The sequence below is a fragment of the Eleutherodactylus coqui genome, chromosome 11, assembly GCF_035609145.1.
Source record: "Eleutherodactylus coqui strain aEleCoq1 chromosome 11, aEleCoq1.hap1, whole genome shotgun sequence".
NCBI lineage: Eukaryota > Metazoa > Chordata > Amphibia > Anura > Eleutherodactylidae > Eleutherodactylus > Eleutherodactylus coqui.
This window is the reverse complement of record NC_089847.1, coordinates 41,089,141-41,112,028: the sequence shown is the minus strand read 5'-3', so window position 1 is coordinate 41,112,028 and position 22,888 is coordinate 41,089,141. Positions and strand designations below refer to the sequence as shown.

General features: G+C 42.6%; 1 protein-coding gene across 3 annotated transcripts in view; it reads right to left on the bottom strand.

The window, feature by feature from the left end:
* Positions 1–22,888, bottom strand: part of RPGRIP1L (RPGRIP1 like) — a 133,149-nt gene that overhangs the window by 43,007 nt on the left and 67,254 nt on the right. For all 3 annotated transcript variants that reach the window (XM_066583914.1, XM_066583915.1, XM_066583916.1), the window contains 9 exons: positions 19,864–19,970; positions 16,490–16,540; positions 11,748–11,927; positions 11,054–11,171; positions 9,102–9,554; positions 8,869–9,020; positions 6,348–6,708; positions 4,581–4,792; positions 491–571 (listed from right to left, as the gene is read on the bottom strand). In XM_066583914.1, coding sequence (XP_066440011.1) covers positions 491–571; positions 4,581–4,792; positions 6,348–6,708; positions 8,869–9,020; positions 9,102–9,554; positions 11,054–11,171; positions 11,748–11,927; positions 16,490–16,540; positions 19,864–19,970 — 1,715 coding nt within the window. The remainder of the gene's footprint in view (positions 1–490; positions 572–4,580; positions 4,793–6,347; positions 6,709–8,868; positions 9,021–9,101; positions 9,555–11,053; positions 11,172–11,747; positions 11,928–16,489; positions 16,541–19,863; positions 19,971–22,888) is intronic.

Here is a 22,888-nt window from a genome sequence, read left to right as displayed (position 1 = left end):
ATGCCCCCTGTCGGAAGCATTCAGTGGTGGGTTTGTCAGCTGACACCATGGGAACAGTGGGAAGGTAAGTACAAAACTTATATCCCGGGTCTCAGTGTCAGCTACTTTGAGACCATAAGCTTAGGTTAAAGGGCTCAAAGTAGTTGACAGATTCCCTTTAAGTTCCACAGTCTATGGAACTTCTAAATTACTTCTGTTATCCTCCTGATTCATCGTTACATTTGTGATTTTTAGGGTTTTGTATGACTTTCAAGATTTCAGACGTAACCCATTACATGTGAACACGCAACAATGTCTGCTTTCTTCTTGGGTTGAACAGGGCAGATGTGTGTGTGTGCATATAGGAACATCATATGGTTCTTCGAATTCACACAAGGTTTTCGTAACAACACTAAACCTGCTGAAAATCACGACAAGAAACGTCATCGGAACCTCCGAAAAGAACAGGGTTATAACATCAACACAGCAGTAACACCAGAGTTGTTCTTACAAGGGTTTCCATGTTGGCATCAATGAAGGAGACTTTCTTTTCTGCGGCAGGTTTCCGAGTCCTTGGCTTTGGCTTTGGTGCCTACAACGTACACAATAAGAAAAATGTTGCAATCAAGTTCAACAAATTCAAAAGGCATTACAAATCTTTAGTGATATAGTGACTAACACACAAACTACCCAACACAGAACTGCTTAACCTCTAAGCTGCCAGCCATTTATCAAGTTTTTTGTTTTTTTTTCCATCGCCGCCTGTTAAGAACCATCATTGTTAGTTTTTGGGCGACATAGCCATGTGAGGGCTTATTTTTTGTGAAACAAGTTGCATTTTTTTTAACTGTACCATTTAAAATAAGTTTTTAAACATTTTAAGTGAGGTGAAATGGAAAAAAGAAATTACTCAATTTTTGTAGTTCCTTTTTATGGTGTTTACGTTGCAATGAAAATGACATGTTAACTTTAAAGGACTTTTGTCATTAGAACAAAACCCTGTTCCCCAGCTGGGCCCTGACTAAAATAAAAAATGAGGGTATACCTCACCACTCCATATGTATTTCAGCCCCAGTTCAGTACTATTTACCAATCAGGTTGCTTGAATTCTGAAACAGACAACCCAAACAACCAATTAGGTTGCTGGAATTGTGAATCAGAACCAATCAGGTTGCTGGAATTGCTCACTGCTACTGAACTAGGGCTGAAATACAATATATGCCTCCAGGAGCTGGCAGCCGTTGCTTATCGGGGTAAACGGTCGGGCGGAATCACAGAGGACAAACTTCAGGTCAGTAAGATTACGATGATACTAGGTTTATAGATTTTTTTTATGTTTTAGTCCTCTTAAAAAATGTAAAAACCTTTTATTAAAACAAAACAAAACAAAATAAAATAAACGCTTTTTGTCGTCATTTCTTTTTCTGTCGGTGGAGCTGTGTGAGAACGCATTTTTTGCAGGGCGAGCTGCAGTTTTTATTGCTGCCATTGCTGGGCACATACAGCTCAGCAATGGTAGCAGTAAAAATATATCTTTGGTATCTTTTTATTTAATTTTTATTGGGAGGCAGGATGCCAAAAAAATGCAATTTAGACTTTTTTTCATGATGACATATAGGATATTTAAAGTGATAATTAGATAACTAGGTAGCTTTGGGATGCAGTCATACCAATTATGTTTATTTCTTTACTGTTTACATTGTTTTGTGGAAAAAGTGAGAAAAGGGGTGATTTTGAAGTTTGAAATATTTATCCATTTTTTATATTTAAAAAAAAATGTTTTTCTTTCGTCTCTTTATGGGATTGTTTGATCAATACTACTATACTGCACCACTAAAGTATAGCCACAGAGAGAGCTTAAATAGATTTTATCAGAATTTACAGTATAGGGGACAATTTACTTATAGGTGGAAGTGTCACCTCTGAGACCTTCACTGATCCCTGAGAACGAGAATCCCATATTTCGCGCTTCTGTCACTGTAGGGATGTTCCTCCCACCCGCAATGATGACACAATGAATGGAGCCATGGCCACCATATATATATGGCTGAAGCTTCATTACTTTTAATAGGGTGACGGAAATACCAGAGCACTTGTTGCTGGGCTATTTCTTACATACACATGTTCACATGTCAAAAAGACTTGGATATACTAATAGATTGTAGACTGAACATGAGTCAACAGTGTGATGCAGCAGCAAAAAAGGCAAACACAGTTCTGGGGTGTATTAAGAGAATCATAGAGTCTAGATCACGTGAGGTAATTATTCTTATCTACTCTTCCTTCGTCAGACCTCATCTGGGATACAGTGTCCAGTTCTGAGCACCTCATTTAAAAAAAAAATACATAGATAAACTGGAGTAAATTCAGAGAAGAGCACCCAGGATAGTGAGCGGTCTGCAAATCATGTCCTATGAGGAATAGTTAAAGGATCTGAGAATGTTTAGCTTGCAAAAAAGAAGGCTGAGAGGAGACTTAATAGCTGTCTACAAATATCTAAAGGGCTGTCACAGTGAAAAAGGGATCAGCCCTACTCTGATTTGTACATGGAAAGACTAGAAGCAATGGGATGAAACTGAAAGGGAGGAGACACAGATTAGATATTAGAAAACACTTTCTGACAGTGAGGGTGATCCATAAGTGGAACAGGTTACCACAGGAGGTGGCGAGTTCTCCTGCAATGGAAGTGTTCAAACAAAGGCTGGACAAATATCTGTCTGGGATGATTTAGTGAATCCTGCACTGAGAAGGGGGTTGGACCTGATAACCCTGGAGGTCACTTCCAACTCTATGATTTTATTAACAGCCTTGAAAATGAATGTTGTGTCAGTGCACTTGTGTGACCAGCGCTGCCATTCAATCTCCTCTACACTGTGGTAAGTGCAATAAACGCAGGCTCAGGGCTACCATGACAACCACTGGCACCCCTCATGTGCAGGGGATAGGGGGCAGATGATAATGAGTCAAAGGGGAACCCTGCCCTGTTGATGAATCACATGCCGCGGTTAGTATTAATCACACATATGTAAGCTGTCTAATGGCCAGATATGGGGTTGGCTGTCTCCATCAGCCGGCACCCACTGGGCAAACAATGGGTTTGGCTTCTGAGCATATCCAATCTGCACCTCTCTGACGTATATGTACATAACTGTGGGTGAACAGATTAGAGCAGTTTTCTGGGGTGGACTGGGAGGAGCAGGGTTGTCTTCTGTTACTACTCCTGAATTTGGGGTGTGTTGGTTACAATTTCTAGGGTACACACATAATGGTAATTGTACGACAGAACAGTTAAATGCTAGTACACACATTTTGTGGTGCAATTGGAGTAAATAGTACATAAATTTACATGTCAGGTTTTGTCATGGAGTGACTCTCTGTTGAGCCATTACAGCCCAGAGGGGTAGGAGGTGCATTATTGGAACATTCAAAGGGGTTCTATTCTGATTGCTAGAGAGGCAAAACTTCAAGGCCAAGGCTCACATATTCCTGCTTGTAACGTGGACTTGGCCTTTTAAAGTGTCACTGCTGGTCCCTAACTTTTGGCGCAGCTTCCTAGATCTGGCTATGATTTGCCCATGTCTGACAGAGTACAATGGTCTATTCATTCTGTAAACTGTAGGATCTCTGCTCACGGACGGCTATGACCTGACTCATGGTGAGTATCTCCATCCCACGCACACTATGGGCACACTACATGAATGTGCTTGTGTATGAAGAAGTATAATATAAGTCATCTGGTTTCTTGGTAGAAATGATGTTCTTTATCAGCCTGTTAAAACTATTTCGGGTGTGACTGCAGTTGCCACATAAAAATGTGTTGGCTTACAAATATTTTGGAAGTGAGAGTTGTCGCAGTCAGCACAATGTGTAGGACACATGTGATCTGCTCCTCAGACCAAGTTTTTATGAGTTCCATTTGTAAACACTAACTGTTTAAATACCACGTTCACCGCATCACAGACCATATGTGCCATTCTTAAAGGGGCTGTTCAGTTTAGAGAGCCCATTTTCATAATCCTATGAAGGAATTGTGAGGTAATAGAGGGGGGGTCCCCAGGTTAGGATCTTCATCACTTGATCAGAATGGAGAGCTGTGACAAAGAGTGTCTCTCGCTCTGGAGGACCTGTCCTTATCCTGAATCACAATACTCTCACGTGTCACTGTGTAATTATTAATTTTCCCTGTGGGGGTGCTGCAGGGAAACTGAACAGTTACTGCCAGGTTTCCCCACAGATTAAACCTGATGGCTGTGGGTTCCAGTAGGAGGACACTTCGTGATCAGCTTATTGTCAAAGGATCTTTCTAAGTAGGGATTGCCCAAAGTGAAGAACCCTTTTAAGAAACACGTGTACATGGCTAAATGAGTTCTTCAGGGCTTAGATACTGATATCTATTCTTAAGCCCCCTTTACAAGGCATGATTATCGTGCAAATCGCTTGTTAGTTCGAGCACCATGGCCTCTTTAAACAGCTGATCGGCAGGGATGCCAGGAGTTGGCTCCCACATCATACTTAGAATCACTGTTGTATCACAGTTGTCAACTTATTCCAATTAAGGTAACTTATTATAAATTATGCTCACGTACAAAAACCATACTTACAACAGGAACAGTCGCTAAGCTCTTCTGCTGCGCGGCCAGCACTTCTTCATCTTTAAGTAAGCGTACAGGAACAGGCGTTTCCTTGGGCAGCTCATCCACCAATGGTCCTGTCAGAATCGTCTCACTTGGTGGCAAGTATGCAGATTTCCACTTCAGTGTAACCTTAATTGTTCCTCCTTCATTCCCTTTAATGTCTGTAAGCTGAAATGTACCTTTAAGAAAGAGAACGTCAATCAAAAATAAAGAATGCATATAAAAAAAAGAAAGAGAACGTCAAGAGAAAAAGATGATATGATATAGTATTTACAAATCCATCACACAGACGTATTATGGTGAAAACATGTATCAAGTCATAGATAGCATGAAGATAACAGGGTCTATTGATAAACTGGTCACACCGTATCCCTCTACTGGGTCTAACAGCAAGCAGTGGAGACACTTAACCCCTTAATGCTCCAGGACGTACATTTATGTCATGGAGGTTCGGGATTTGTACGGGTGTCCCGAACAGCCTCCTGCGATGAGATCGCAGTTTGCTGTGCAGTTGCCATGGCAGCTGGGAGCCTTCTGAACACCCCCAGGCCTGCCATTGCAGGTTGCCTATCAACGCATGCCTATGATAAATTGCCTGTGAGACCGCGGTATAATGCAACACTATGGTATTATATCATATTGCAGTAGCGATCAAACCATTGCAAGTTCTTGTCCCCTATGGGACCTAAACAAAAATTTAAAAATCACTTTTAAAAAGTTTTAGTAATTATTAAAAAAAATAAAGTAATAAAAGTTTACCCCCCCTCCTTTTGCCATATCTATTACCAAAACATATCTGATATCGCTGCATCAGTAAGAGTCTGATCTATCAAAATAACGCATTATTTACTCCACAAAGTGAATGCTGTCAAGATATAAAAACACAATGGCAGAATTGCGCTTTTGCTAACCCTGTCTCCAAGAAAAAAAAGCAATAAAAAGTGATCAAAAACTTGTATGGACTTTCTATATGGTACAAATAGAAACTACAGGACGCCCCGCAAAAAATGAGCCCTCGTACAACCATGTCCACGGAAAGATAAAAAAGTTATGACTGCCAGAAGATGGTGGCAGAAAAGAATTTAAATTTTTTCCAAAGAAATTTCAAATTTCAAAAGTAATACGGTAAAAAAAACAATATACATTTGGTATTTTAGTAACCGTACTGACCCATAGAATGAAGGTATCATTTCATTTTTGCTGCATTATGCACGCCGTAGAAACAAGACACACTCAAAGATGTCAGAATTTTTTTTTTCATTTCACTCCACTTAGATTTTTTTAAAGTTTTTCAGTATATTATATGGTACATTATATAGTACCGTTGAAAATTACAACTCATCCCGCAAAAACAAGCCCTCAAACAGCGACGTCAATGGAGAAATAAAAGTTATGATTTCTTAAAAGCGGGGAGAAAAAAAAAACAAAAATGAAAAAAGAAAGGCTATGAAAATGTTGTCCCTCCAGTCCTGGAACAAATACAGTGCATTGGTAGTATTAGACCACAGACGCACTAATATTCTGATATGCCAATTAGAGAGCAGCACGCAGTATCCATTAGAGAGCTAGGAAATTAGAGTGGCCATGTGGGGCAACTAAAAAGAAGGCTCAGAATCGGCGGATTAGAGGGACGATGGCACAGAAGGACAATGACAAGTAATATAAGCTGCTCTCAGGTCCCGGGACAAAGAACTCAGAGCTTCCTGATGGGGTACTTAACAATAAATATCATACCTGATACACATTTATCATGAGCCAGAGGGATGAGAGGAACCCTGGCTTTACCGAAGTACGCCCCACTCATTTCTTCATCATCGAAAACATACAAAACAAGGGAATCGGACTTAAGATATCGGTCCAAATCAGAAGTCATTGGTACTGGAAAGCATTTGCAATCTTCAAACTGAGGGTTATTGCTGCTTGTAATGATAGAGGTATAGTGGTCACTGAAGTTATAAAAGGTATAGGCAACATAAGGGCTGGGCTGTTTATTGGTCCCGGACTGCAAATTACTGCAGCTGTTTATGGTGATGAACAGTTCATTGACATTCTCCTCTTTTAGACCAAGGTTCTCTGTTTCTCTCACAGCTAACTCCTGTAAAGGCAAGAATAACAGCACATTGCAATTAAACTGACAACTATGTTAGTAATGGACATGTATAAAACAAAAAAAAAGGACATTCTGATGGGAGATGGCATCATTAACCCTTAAGGACCAGGCTGTTTGGTCCTAAAGCACCAGACACTTTTTAGAGATTTTACCCATGTGGTGCTTTTACTGTCCTATTTTTTTTCTTGGTTGCGGTTTTTCCCACCGTGACGTATTAGGCTTTAAATAAATAAATAAATAAAAATCTTTTTTTTGCCTTTTTTTTCTTGTTTTTTTTTTTTAGTTTTATTAGGGGTAAGCTAAAAAAATGATTTGCTTTTTTAATTCCTAGTTGTTTATTTTTAAAATTAGTATATTTACGCTAAAATAAAGTACAGGAATGGGTTTCTCATTTTGTTTCAGACGTTTTGATATATAATATGTATGGTTTTGGAATACAGGGCGCACACGGGGATGGTTTTGATTTGCATCGGCTTTGGGTTTTCTTTTTTATGTATATATTTTTTATTTTATTCTGCAATTTTTTTTTACTGAATTTTGTGTCCTCTACGACGTTATGTAAGACCTCTGACATTGTATTTTTTTTTTTATTTCATACTTTTCCCCTGTAGCTGGGGCATCCATAGAAGTTGCACACATAGGAGCCCCAGTTACAGAAGAAACACCCCCTTGTAGTGACAATAGTCATTAACAGAGCTGATCAGGGTATGCCAGGACCCTGCAGCTCTACCGTGACAGGGGCACCCGGCGGTCATGTGATCGCCGGGTCGCATAATGGAAGTAATACTTCCGCTTTCACTTTTTAGTACATAGCACTCATTGAGCCCTATGTAGCTTGAAAAGAAGAAGGGAGAAGTGATTAAAAATTGCTTCCCCCTCCTCTTCTAGGTTCTCAGCGGCTGTGTCTGACAGCCAAAGACCCGACCTGCTCCTGCTTGATTACAGGAACAGAGGCTTTAATCCTGCGCTGAACACCTGCTATCGGATTAAGACCCAGGACCAAGCGCTGTATATTTACTACACTTGGTCTTTAAGGGGTTAAAATACTTAGGTATGGTCACACATTGAGGATTCCATGTGGATTTTCTACATCACAGAATCTGCAGTGAATTTTGGTGAAGATTGACCACAGATTTCGCACCCTAATTTGAAGGAGTGAAATCCACTGTGAAAACCTGCAGCATAAATTGACATGCTGCGGATTTAAAATCCTCAGTACATAGAAACGTTCAGATTTTCTCCGTGACATGTGGATGCTATTTCTTAAAATTCCATCCACAATATTTGCACTGTAAATGTTGCAGATTTTCTGTAGCAAATTAAAATCTGCGGCATTTCGAACCCGTGTGAACATACCCTAAAACAGATTCTACTATGGCAAGTGGAACAGACTCTACATCTTCAGATCCACTCCTTGCAGCCCTTAGACCATGTTCACACAGAAAATCCACAGCATTTACGGCAGTAGCAATGTGGATGAGAGATTCTAAATCTCATCCACATGCTGCGGAAAAAGTCCACACTAAATCAGTGCGGAAAATGACAAATTAAACCGAAAGCAATTTTAGCAGCGGATTTGGTGCAGGAAACTTGTGGATTTCTGCCAAAGATTTCAATAGAAAGGCCGAAATCCATACTAGGATCTGCAGTGAATCCACAACATTAGCTGGATTTGAAGAGTAGAAAATCCACAGCAAATGCACCCCATGTGTACATGCCCTTAGAGGGCTTGTCCCACCAAAATAAAATAGCCCTTATCCTGTGGATATGGGATAATTATCTTATTAGTGAGGATCCGACCACTGGGACCCTCATCTATCACAAGACCAGGAGTTCTGAAGGTTCCAGAATGGATGGAGCACTGGTCACCACTCTATTCATTTCAAGGAGGCTGTTGGAAATAATCGAGTACAAGCGTTCCCATTGAAATGAATAAAGTGACCACCGCTCCATTCATTGTGATTGATGGGGGTGACAGCAGTCGGAAACCCACCACATAGTTATCCGTTATCATCTGAATAAGGCGATATCTTTTTTTGGTAGGACAACCTCAACCGAACAACCCTTGTCTATATGCTAGAGGGTTATATTTCCACATAAGCAGTGGTGTTTACTAAAGAGAGAAAGGAAGAAATGGGTAATTACTTGATCATTCTTAAGAGGTTGCTTAAGGTTCGATGTAATATAGCCAAGGGCCTTAGCACGTTCTTTATAAAGCCGGAGGGCTTGCTCCATGGGGACTTTTAGCCTAACCCAATACTCCACAGTGCCATAATTATTGAGGTCATTGTCAGCCCCTGAAAAAAAAACAAAAAAAACTTCAGGATCACGTTTAACTCGTTACCAACATTCAAGCGACATAAATCTGCAGTTCTTACCAACCAACACAGCGCTAGAATATATTCTCCCAGTCTTCTCCAGAAGATCATGGAATCTCAGCTGACATACAGCAACTGTCTTATACTCCGTGCCAATGGCCAAGTGCATCTCCAATCTTGCTGTGTTTTTTTGCAAGTAGTGTAAGAAAAAGTCATCCACTCGGACTAGATATTGAGAACGGAAGTCATAGGATGGTTGCAAGCCCCGTACAACCGGTGTAGTTTGGAATTCAAAGTCGTAAAAAGCATATGTGCAGAAGGTAGAAGGCTCCTGGTCTCCGAAGCTGTGGGCAGCTGCTGGAGACAGCACCACCTTGGATATTTGGATCTCAAGGAGATTTTCACCCCTCTGCAAGCGCAAGGATTCGTCGAACTCTTCCACGTCATCATCAGGCGTTATGTCTGGTGTGAACTTGTACTGCTTTGTGCCATACGCAATATCCTTCAACTGGGCTGAACAACAGATTAATAAGGTTCAAGACAAAACAATAAGTCCCAAATTCAATAGATGTATAACATGAAGGGCAGGTAGAAAAGCTGTCAATTACTAAGTGGGATGGGGGACAGGACTTGAAAGACTCTCTCTAGGAGTCCTGAAACCTGTGAGCAGAAATAGGACCGACGTATAATTTAACCTCTAAATGCAGCCATGATGGTTTATATTTACTGAAAGCAAACACGGATCTTAAAAATGGTGGGAAGCTAAAACCATTAAGCGTGATTTAAAATAAGATCTTATTTAACCCCTTCAGAGGCAGGTTTATTATTACCATATTATGGCAGGGAAATCTCCGGGGCTTGCTACACTGAGTATACGGTAAAAATCCCGGGAGATTTCAGATGACAACTTAGTGCTCTGCACATTTCAGCACTATAGCTGTCCACGGAAATCTTCCGGGCGTACCACTAAAGGGCTACTCTGGGACTTTTACTAATGATGACCAATCCTCAGCATAGGTCATCAATAGTTGATTGGCTAGTTTGGCTGTTTCCATGCTCCTAGCCGGCGTTGGTTTACAGGCAAGTATTCCCATCTCAGCCATGATTAACTCAGATGTGAATAGCCATAAAGTGAGCAGAAGGATTTTTCTTCTTATGTATTTTTGCCTTTAAATGGGTTTTCAGGGAAATATTAATGACCTATCCTCAGGTATTGCTGATGATCCACTGCTCGGGATTGCCGGCAATCAGTTGATCGTCTGGACTGCTGTAAATGCAGCAGGGGGCATGGTCATTAGAATCGGGGCAGGAAGTCTCAGAAGCTGTTTCGGTTCCTTGGAAATCAACTATTGATGACTTCTTCTGAGGATAGGCCATCAATAGAATTTGCCTGGAAAACCCCTTTAAGGTGTGTTCACAAGTAGCTAATTTGCGGAAGATTTTCTACAGCTGAAAAAAATCTGTAGTAAATCCGCACCAAAATTCACCCCTTCTAATTTAAATTCAACTGCAGGAGTGAAATCTGCTGAGGAGCTGCACTAAAACCCATACCAATTGATGTGGATTATGACATGGCTTCTGGTGCGGATTTGCTGCAGACTTTTTCAGCTGTGAAAAATTCGCAACAAATCAGCCACGTGTGAACTGACCCTCACAGTGCATTCACAGAAGGCGTGGGAAGCCTACCAGGGAGCACTAGGTGAAATACCACGCCTTCTGGTACCACCAGCGCTTTTGTCAACATTCTCCAGCCCCAAGAGTAATGTCTTACTCAGCCTGACAGATGAAGGGGCCTACCCCGAAATGTATATCTGCTGGTTTTAATTGATATAATAAAAAGAGAAGTTCACACCTTTTTTTCTTCAACTCCTTGAGGTTTCAGGGTTCTGGACATCTGACCAGACCCCAGACCCTTAAATACACCGGGTTTGCTCCACCCCTTTCCATCCACTTCATTCCAGTGATCTTGGATGTTCTGAAATAACCGTTACCCTACAAGTAATCATTTTTACCTTCTAGTTTGCGAATCCGTGCTGCTCGGGCATCAAGAAGGTGGGCGTATTGTTCTAATTTTATTTCGTAATCTTGACGCATGTCCTCCATCTTCTGTGTCACCGCTTCTACTTCAACCTAATCATGAAAGGGTAATAAGAAATTCAACTATTCTTGTACAACCCTCCACAATGGTCAACTAAAGCTGAAGAAGATAATGTGGGTCCCTGCTAGCTTAAAAGGGAAACTGCAGAAGATCCTTTTAAATGGACAGACAAATTGTCCATATTTACAACCACTGAGCCACAATGAGCATGTCGGTTAGGGCTCAGTCCCACAGAGTACATTGGTAGATTATCTACTCTACGGGAATGACCAATCGTTAATACAATGATCAGCTGTCACTGATCGTCTGCACACTTAGAGATGTGCATCCAACAAGCAAGCATTCAGCCAATGAGCGATCGTTTGATCGCTCATTGGCTGAATGTTCGTCCTTTTATACAAGCCTGATTGTTGGGCAAATGAGTGTTTGTAGGAAGGTTCAGACCTGATCAGCCAGTGTAAAAGGACCTTTACATGGGGGAAAAAAAATTGGAAGATCTTACTGTAAAAGAAAATGGAGTTGAAGGATTCCCAAGTTGCTTCTATAGATCTGCCATAGGAAGGTTATCATGGTTTGTGCACCGAGTACGTAGCCCTGAGATTGATTACCTGATAATCCTTGTTGATTTTATGTTGCATTATCAACATGTTTCTTGTCTTCTCCAACTCCTGGATAGTTTCTGCATGGTTCGCCTGTAAGTTTCTTAATGATTTTTCAAGGTCTTTATTGACATCATCTTCCACCTTTTCCAAAAACATTAAGTCTCCGTTCCTTTGCTGCTTACGCGCCTACAGAAGACAGTGTGGTTTTATTCAGGCCAATGTAATCGTACCTTTTACATGCCGTTAATGAATGTATTTAGTCAAATCCAAAACTGCGGTGTCCTGGTCATTTTCTGATATTGTGTATGCAGGGGGTTAAAGGACCTTGGAGAACTGTCTTGAGATTCTGGAGAATGTAGCACTTAATAATACCCAAAGCAGCAAAGATGTTGATGATTAACAAAGCCATTTTTAATGCCAAGTAATTATGACTTTATTATGAGTATTCTTTGGCCTGCGCTATTGGTCCAGTCTGTTTGTAATTGTTATCGTGCCAAAATTAGGTCTGAGCCACATGCATCATAAGGTTTTTTTCAAGCCACAACCAATTATGTAGACAAACTGCACATGCCGATTACAGGGAGATCCATGGCTGAGGAGCAAAGCCCCGCAGGAGACAAAGAACCTGCATACCACAGACATCACAAAAATATAGAACAGATACTGAATTTTTGAGGCACAAATTGCAGTTTTTGTGAGGTCTTCCCGTTTGTGGTACTATACATGAACACAAACCCCCAAAAAACAAAGCAGCACATAGCATGTCCTTAGATGGCTGTAGATACATTTCTTTGAATGAGTCTAGCCTTATAACCTTGCATAACCCACTTTAAAGAGAATCTGTCACCTAAGCTTATGGGCTGAAAATAAGTGACCCGTGGAGTCTGGGGATGTAAGCTTTATAGTTATCTCCCCCGTCGTTCCACAGGTGGCAGCACTGGAAGTTGCCGCTCAAAGCATTGAGTGACGCTGCTAAGTCGACCGGCCGTTCTAATTCTGATATCTGTGCACAGTTCAAATGTCTCCATCTCTGATGATATGGGGTGACATCAGTGCCTATGGCATGGGCAGCTTACACATCTTTAAAGGCACTATCAATGCTGACAGTATATAGGGGGTTTAGAACAACATATGATCCCATCCAGACAACGTCTTTTTCAGGGAAGGCCTTGTATATTTTAGTAAGACAATGCTAAACCACATACTGCATCCATCACAGCAGCATGGCTTCACAGAGGAAGAGTCCGGGTGCTGAACCGGCCGCCTGCAGGCCAGACCTTTCACCAATAGAAAACATTTGGCCCATTATGAAATGAAAAATCCGGCAAAGACGACCCAGAACTGTTGAGCAGATAGAATCCTACATCAGACAAGAATGGGACAACATTCCTCTCCCAAAACTCCAGCAATTCTCCTCACTTCCAGATGTTTACTGACTGTTACAAAAAGAAGAGGGAGCGCTACACAGCGGTAAACATGGCCCTGCCCTACTTTTATAAGATGTGTTGCTGCCATCAATTTCTAAATCAGTTCATTTTTTAAAAAATGAAATGGAAAAATGCCTCCCTTCCCCCTCTGATATGTGTTCTATGTTCTACTGTGAATAGCATATGTTATATGAGATTTCCAAATCATTACATTCTTTTCTTCCTCACATTTATTTAGATTTATTGCAATGTCCCAACTTTTCTGGAATTGGGGTTGTACTACACTAAGCACAGTGAATGCAGATGAGCGTATTTTCTGCCTGTGTGCGGCCCATATTTCTCCTGAATTACCGCGGACAGCACGAGGGCCGAAGTAGATTGGTGTATTCAGATGTCTGTTTTTTATCCAGACCAATATTGTGTGTGAAAAATAACATTTGCAGCGTGTCCTATTTTGGAACATATAAAAAGAACCAAACGGGAGAATTAAGAAACACGGTGAACATGGATGTCACATACGTGTGTGCGCTGCGTTTTTTACGCATGTTGCCAGGAGACAGTGAAACCAAAAAAAGGGACATCAATTTGGTCTTCTTGCGTTCTTTTTCTTTTGCGGATGTGAAAAGCTGGTGACTTCTGAACGTAAAAAAATGTACATACGCAGGAAAATCGGTCGGTTTCTCATGGACCAAAATTGCATATTCCTGTATGAATGAGCCCTTAATGTAGTACGTGCCAGCACAGTGAGTGCAGAGGATTATAATGTACTACCTGGCAGTACACTACGTGCAGAGATTGTGAATGTACTATATGGCAGCACAGTGAGCGCAGAAGCTTTTAATGTAGTATATGCCAGTAAAGTGGCTCAGAAATCAGTACTGCTACCTTATCGCACCGGGGTCCAGGGTTGGAAATTGACCAAGGGTAGAAGTTACATGGAGTTTGTATGGTCTCCCTGTACTACAAGAATTACACTGCTATCTACCTGTTGCAGGGGGGGGGGGGGGGGGGTTGTATAGAAAGTAGTTCTCTAGTCTCATCAGTAAATACTACCAGTTCTATATAAGGGCTTATTTTTATCTCTGTTGGTTATCTATTTATTTCTCTTTAATATTCATTTTTTTCTTATTTTCAGTTGACATTTTGGAGGCTTTAGAACCCAATAGTAGTTTTTTTTTTTATAGATGCATCTCTATTAAGTCCACACTACTGTATCACTGTTTGTGCTCAGTGCAAGATCCACAGCAATCGGATAGACAAAAGGATGTATAAAGAAGGCTTGTTAAAAGATCTGACATTGACTTGCAGAAATGCTGCCTTCTAATAATAGGTGGCGCTGTAGAGTCATTGTTCTATCCTCTCATTTTCAAGAAACCTGTCACGTCCCCATGTCACTGGGCCAGCTGCATAGCTTTGCAGTTGCAGCCCCACTGACTCTTCTTTTCTCCCTATACACTCATGTTCCCCACAAAGGCTTTGAATGTGTCAAGTGGGCGGTCCTCAACACTCACTGTTAAATCAAATCAGAAGTCATTGATTAACAGTGGGGACTGCCCACTTGACACATTCAAAAGGTCTGAAAGCCGAATATAAGGAGAAGAAGAGCAGTGACAGCGTCAGCGGGGCCCGACTGCAAAACTATGCAGCTGGACCCACTGGCACGAGGATGTGACTTTTTGAAAGTGGGAAGAAGGAACAATGCCTCTATAGTGTCAGACCTTTCAATCAGCCTTGTAACAATGACTGGGAGTATAAGCCAAAGTAAGAGTCTTCTCCAGAAGCAAAAGATCACCATGTAAAGACAGTGGGTTTCGGGGTGTTTGCCCCTCTTCAGTGTGCAGTTGGTTGCTGGCTCGGCTAGGTCAGTGGCTTATGGTGTGGGTGAGGAAGGGTAAAGTTTCTCATTAGGGAGAGCACCTAGTAGGTGTGAACAGCCTTACAAGGCCATCTGTGCTCCTCTTGGAAACGTAGACAAATGGAAGATGTACCAATACCTCTATAGCGCCATCTGTTAGAAAGCAGCATTCCTGCAAATCAATGTCAGCTTTCAACAAGCCTTGTAACAATGATTGGAAATGTAAGAAGACTCTGATTTTGGCTTACAATCCCAGTCATTGTTATAAGGAATGTTAAAAAATTCTGATATTGACTTGCAGGAAGGCTGCATTCTAGTAGGTGGTGCTGCAGAGGCAATGTTGCATCTTCCCATTTGCATACATTTCCCAGAAGAGCATGGATGGCCTTATAAGTCTCCTCCCACCTTCTGGGTGCTCTTCCTTAGGAGAGACTATACCCTTCCCTGATGTCTTTTTAACACATGTGATTTTATTCTGATAACGCAGACCTGGACAGATAGCAAATGTTTCACTCTATTACAGATCCTTATAAAAGGCATCTGTCCAATGGAGTCAGGAAAGCAGTCAGTGGCATGTATAGTATGTAATATCTCAGTGTTCTGTGTCACTACGAGATCAATTTTTCCTTAGAGTTATATTCCTTAGTTACAGTGATTTCAGGTAGACTCAGAATGAATACAAAAGGGTCGATGATCCGGGGATTATTTCGATCGCCAGATTGGATTCAGGAAGGAATTGTTTTTTCTTAAATGAGGAAAATTGGGAGGGGGGGGGGGTTGCCTTCCTCTGGATCAACATTGGGGTTTAACCCTTTCCAATCCACTGTCTGACGTCTGAAGACATTCTGATTGAAGGCTGTACAGCTCCGATGTCAGAAGACGTCCGTCACGGTATTCTTACTGTATATTACTGGCCGCTGTGTTGTCGGGGGCCTCTCCAGCATATCACATACTGTAGTACTGGCTCTAGCTAGCAGATGGCGCCATTGTATAATGGCAGCAAGAGGAAGCCCCCTAGGAAACCCTGAATCCAAAATTGGATTGCAAAGGGTTAATAGGCTGAACTGGATGGACATTCCTCTTTTTTCAGCCTTACATACTATGATACTGTAACTTGAGGGCGCAACGTACTAGGAAATGGCTATAAGAGAAACTCTCTAGTATTTAGTGAAAGATGCAACTACTGACTAGTGCTAATGCTTCAGGTTAGATCTAGGTCTGCAAGAAAATCAAAAGAGCCAAGACATATCAAAGAAAATACAGATCCGAAATTAAAACCCATTGAATGCACTGGATAAAGCTGACTTTGTGAAGCTGGAGACGTGCTGCGTTGTTAATCCACTTTTGATGTAATAATGAAAAATGCAGCGCCTCTAAGTGTATGAACGTGGAATGTGCGCGGACCTTACATACGCATCTCGTGTAAACTGACGGGACATTCTCAGATACAGGTGAGAGGGAACTACCTTTATGAGCATCAAGGCTTCACTGAGCTCGTTCACGTCGACATCACTTTCCTGCGAGTGGGAAAAGAACGGAAGCTGATCAGATGAGCAGAAGTAACTCTGATGTACATCGCCAGCCACAAACAAGTCAAGACATGGGATGTGCACAGAGTGCTTCTAAATAATAAAAACAAGCAGACATCATCTTCTGTACATACACCGCAAGCTCAATATTAAAATTTTAATTCAACACAGACTTTTTTGTTTCTTATTGTCGGAGTAGATTTGCAGCAATTGCTCTGGGCTGTTTTCACACATCTGATGTATGCAAGTAACAGGGGATGTTGTTGTATGCGAGTTCTCTATGCAGGGTTGGAACGCGGAGTTAATGGAGACCTCGTCAAACAGATTTTCGTAAGTCAAGTGAGTAGTAAACAAGTTGTTAATATGAAGGGATTTGTGCTTCTGTGTTTGCTGGTTGTTGACTTTCCAATATAAAAAAATTGTAGTCGGCAGAGGTCATGGCGTCATAGTCACGATGGCCGCCTACGATATGCATGCCATCTCAAAAAGTTTGCTGGTGAAATTTACTGGTGTTTCAAATGCTAGTCATGCTAGTCTTAAGACAAAGCATGTTAGAGTAAAATGCCCAAATTTATTAAAGTGACCCTCTGGTTTTTGGAAAAAGTTCTGTCCCTGATCTGAAGGGTAGGGGGGGGGGTATATTTCTGGTTATCATTGTTCTATGCGAACATCACTCCGATCCAGCGATTTAGGAACCCGTTTTCAGCTATGCAAGATGGCCACTGCAATTTTTTACCTACCTAATGCACACTGTGCACTGCTCTCTGATTGGTCAGCACTGATTATGTGAGCAGAGCTGGCCAATCAGAGAGTAGATATCATGCAATGGTAGTCTAACACTGCCAATGCATTGTGGGGATTAGGTAGTCTGAAGATTGCATCGACCATCTTGGACAGCTGAAAACAGGACCCGGAACTGGAAGATCAGAGGGGCACAACCAGCAGTAGCTAATATAACAGCCCCTATTGATCCAAGGACAACATTCTGTCCAACACCAGAGGATTACTTTAAGAAGTGCACGTCTTATTAAACTTGGGCCATCTGTGCACCAGAAAGTGTAATTTACCCTTGTTATGAGCAGACACAGATTTGTGCTATAATTAACACTAATTGTTGGCATATACTATAGTAAATCTCTTGGACAGATTGCGATCCTGCCCTATTTATAGAACTCCACCTACTTTTCTAGAAGTAAAAAGTTGCACATTTTAGTACACATATGGTGTGCTGACCTTTCTATGCTAAAAAGTTGGCCTAATTGTTTTAACAATTGCTCTCCACCCAAATGACTCTGCATGGATCTGTGTGTTAGCAAAGAATGGTGCAAAATTAGGAAGCTACTTGCAGCCCCTACAGGTTAGCTATGTATACTTGGCTATTATATTGGTCCACTGTAGCACTTATACAGTGGCAGTAGCACAGTTTTGTGTTCTGTATAACTACATTTCGTAAGCTAAAGTAATATATAGATGCAATTCAGCAGCTCCAATCGTGGAGGCATCTTCCATGATATTTTTTGCAGACCCACCAAATCCTTCAAAACCTCCCCTAGTCATGACCTCAAGGTAATCCTGTGTTCTCAGCCAAGACAAAGTAAAACAAAAGACACCGTGGAGAGTTCTAAACTGCAGTGCTTATATCAGACTGTCCATTTATTAGCGCCACAGAATACTGTCACTTTTCTCCGATTCCCCATTGCTGTGAGAACTGCAGGCCAAATACAAGCGTCAGCACAGTAATAGAAGGCAGAATTGCCGATATGCCTATGCCGATCACATGGAAGCACCCATTATATTCTACCAGCTAAACAGTGTCTATAGAATTGCTCCCATCACACATAAGTCCAATGCTCCTTAACGTCGGTTGAGGATATGGATGTTTCACGATGGAACTGGCCTACACAGAGTCCCTACCTGAATCCTACTGGACAAACTGGGATGTTGGGATCAGGGAGTATATAAACAGTGTCCATTTTCTTTAAGAGAACTCACCAAACATTTGAAGGATGAATGGAGGGAAAAACCAGCTGAACTGTATCAGACATTAGTAGAAAGTATGCCACAGAGAATATCCAATGTCATTAAGGCCAAAGGAGCTCCACTAAGGACTCATGTCCACAGGCAAAAGAAGAATTAAAATCTGCAGTGGATTTTAACTCTTCTCCTGCCCGCGGATCCGCATCCCATAGAGATGCATTGACCACCCGTGGGTAGATAAATACCCGCGGATGGTCAATAAAAGTGATTTAAAAAAAAAATGGAGCATGAAAAAATCTGGGCCATGCTCCATTTTCGTGCGGGTCTCCCGCAGGCTTCTATTGAAGCCTATGGAAGCCGTCCGGATCCGCGGGAGACAAAAATCGGAATTTACTCACCCGCTCCGGATCTTCCCTTCGCCGCGGCTTCATCTTCTCTCCGTCGCGGCCGGATCTTTTTTCTTCGGGCCGGCGCATGCGCGGGTCACGCAACCGACGTGCCCTGTGCATCCGCCAGGCCGAAGAAAGAAGATCCGGCCGCGACGGAGAGAAGATGAAGCCGCGGCGAAGGGAAGATCCGGAGCGGGCGAGAGGTGAGTTAATTCTTATTTTAATGCCTCATGTCCGCGGGGCAGGAGGGACCCGCTACAGATTCTACATGGAGAATCCGTAGCGGGCCTGATTTTCCCCGTGGACATGAGGCCTAAGTATTAACATGTGTAAATAAACACTACTTTTGATTCTTGCTCAGGAGTCCAATTACGTTTGGCATGATAGTTCTTTTTTTTTTGCAGGATGCCTCTACATAGGAAAGTACAGTCAACTATGCTTTTCTATGCCGTTAAAAAAGGGTATGCTTATATATACCAGCTCGATGACAGTCAAAAGGACCCTCTTGACCTCAGTCAGGGGAATGGGGGACTATAGATTTGTTTGCCGTACACTACAGGAATTTTTCCAGCATACAGTATATGCGAAATGTGCATTGCAAACACACTGTGAACAGTAGCCTAAACCATCTCTGAGAAAGGCAACTAGGCTCCTTCCACCCTGAGCTAGCTCAATGCAAAGAGACTTTTTTTAAATTGACCCAAAATCATAGACAACCCAATGTGACCTTCCATGGCAGGATGTGAAACATACGGTAGAAGTTTGGGTAGATTACAAAACTGTGCTAAATGGAAATGCAACAGAAATACATTTTTTTTATATATTCTATAGTCCAAAGATTTGGATATTCAGGGATAAGGCAGAGGACTGCCAGACGTTATATATATTTGGGGTGATTCCTCCACGACTAACGAGTGGGAGTTTACTTAATGATATTCATATTACCTTTGTGAAAAACTTCAGCCTGTTCTGAAATTCATCAAGCTGATGCTTCTGTTCTAGACAACACAGCTGGAGTTTTCTGTTTTCTTCATCAAGTTTCTCAGCTTGTTCTTATATAAGAAACAGCATCAAGGTATTGAGTTACAATATTTACACTGCTATTGAAATGTAATTAAGATGACATGCTTCCTATAAACTGACTTGATTTTACTAATTTCAGAAAATGCGTGTGACACATTCACTAAAGCGTCAGTGTAAAACGACAAGACTTCCTCTACTTGTCAAGACTTCTCAACTCCTGAGTAGCTGTAATGTAATATGAAAAAGTGCCGGGGAAATGAAAAGCAATCACAAGGCTGACAGTGTAATATTGTGCACAAAGGCATTCTATAAGTACTCCGTTTTATGGCAAGCACTTACTTATACCGCAAATATGAAAATACATTTCTAAGAGGATTTGGAACTTCTGTTACTAGTTACGTCTCTGTATGAAAGGGGTTGTACTGCTTCTACACTTGTGCTGCAGGAAGAAGACAGCTCCGTACATTGTAAAGTGGTCCAGGTTGGTAGCGCAGGCCGAGTCCCATTCACGTCAATAGGATTCAGCCCGCAGTACCAACCGAGGGCAAGGCACAATGTATAGAGCTGTCTGCTTCTTGCAGCAAAACAGCTCAAAGTGGGCCAACCCGTTTAACATACTACCATTATTTATACAACCCCATCATTTCCTGTTTGGCTATACAATATGATGGAAAGGGGATGAATTCATAGAGGTGCAAAGAAACATGAATCCTGGAATTAACTGGATTTCTGCTTTGATGACTAATAAAATGTGGTCTGGTTGTTTTGTATAGTAAGTCACAATTATAGACAAACTCAATCAAAGTAATCATACAGAAACAGTTGTACTGTTCAGGCCTTTTATTAAGCACATTCAATAGGCATCCGCAGTCCAGGGAGGTAAAAAGTATGTGAACCTCTGTGTTACTGACTTCTACAACAAGTAAATGGCAAAAGGTTAAAAGGGTTCTGTCAAAAAAAAAATCAATACTTACCTATTCCTTCCCCATCAGTCTACTTATCGAACCTTCTCCCCGCCGATCTTCTCCTGTCTCCTGCAGTCCCCCCTTGTCACCTCACCTCTAACTGGCCGATTCTTTGTCTTCCGGTGACGAAGCGTCCATTATCTGCAGTCTTCTTCCTGCAGGTCAATGTACGCTAGGTCACTAGTGATGTAGCGCTCACTGCCTAAGCAGGAAGCGCCGGATGCTGGGTCAGGCTAATGCCGAGACTGCGCGCACAGAGTTCCTATACTAATGCCGCGAGACAATGTGCAGTCTCGGCATTGGCCAGACTCAGCATCCGGCGCTTCCTGCTAGGCCGTGAAAGCTATGTCCCTATGATGTAGCCTACACACAGAAGGCTGCAGCTGAATAACAGGAAGAAGAATCCGGTCGGCATGCGGTGAGGTGCCCCAAGGACTGCAGGAGCCAGGGCAGGAATAGGCAAGTGTAGATTTTTTTTTTTTGTTTAAAGGAGATGTCTCGAGGAAGCAGTTAATTTTTTTTTTTGCCCAGTCCCCCCCATTAAACATACATTACAAAGCCCCCCTGTAAATGACATTTCTAGCTGGTTCGTACTTACCGTTCCAGCGTTTCAGCAAGTTATAAAAGTTTCCTCAAGATGGCCGCCGGCTCTTTCCCCGTCGCTCGCTGCAGCCCGACGTGCGCGCTCCCGAGACGCCGCCAGCTGTGTCTCCATGGCAACCGGACGCATCGCAGCCGCCGACCAGACGCCCCGCAGCCGCCGACCAGACAGCAGGTAACCGGCGCTAGCCCCCGGCTCCCCAGCGCTAGTTCCCCCGGCGCAGCGACAGCCCCCCCGGCCTAGCGACAGCCCCCCCGGCCTAGCGCTAGCTCCCCCGGCGCAGCGACAGCCCCCCCGGCCTAGCGACAGCCCCCCCGGCCTAGCGCTAGCTCCCCCGGCGCAGCGACAGCCCCCCCGGCCTAGCGACAGCCCCCCCCCATCGCAGCGACAGCCCCCCCGGCCTAGCGCTAGCTCCCCCGGCGCAGCGACAGCCCCCCCGGCGCAGCGGCAGCCCCCCCCCCGACCCATCACTTACCTGGGAGGCTTCTCGGGGCTGCTGGGCTGGGCTGGTCTTCTCCGCTGGGCAGCTCCAGTTTCTGCACCTTCCTCTAACAGAGGATGGTGCAGAATGGCCGCTTCAGCGCGCTCCCGAGCAGTGACAGCTCGTCTGCGCATGCGCAGAAGAGCTGTAGCGGGGAGCACACTGAAGCGGCTCGTGCTGAATGGAGAAGACCGGACTGCGCAAGCGCGTCTAAAAAAGCAAGCTGCCAGCGAATTTAGACGGAACCATGGAGACGAGGACGCTAGCAACGGAGCAGGTAAGTGGAATAACTTCTGTATGGCTCATATTTAATGCACAATGTACATTACAAAGTGCATTAATATGGCCATACGGAAGTGTATAACCCCACTTGGTTTCGCGAGACCACCCCTTTAATGACAAAACCCCTTTAATGTAAACGGTGCCTCAATGCAAACAACTTTCAGAAGACATGCTATAGAGATGTACAATGCTGGAAAAGGCTACAAAAGCATTGCTAAAGACCTGGGTGTGCATCAATCCATAGATAGGCAAATTATCTATAAATGGAGAAAATTCAGTACTGTTGTTCCTAGGAATGGGTGTCTTATAAAGATCACTCCACGAGAATCACAGCAATCCTGCAAGAAGTGAGAAAAAACCCAAGGGGAACAGAAAAAAACTGCAGAAGACTCTACAGACTGTAAAACCTCTGTATATGTGTCCACTATTAAAAAAAACATTGAACAAGAATGGTGCTCTTGGGAGGACAACATGAAGGGATAGCTGTGGCAAAAGAAAAAAAAAATAGCCCTATCCCAATTTTTTTGAGATCACTTGGATCTTCCACAATACTTTTGGGAAAATGTTCTATCGACAGATGAGACAAAAATAAAACGTTTCTTCGCACAAATGTACAAT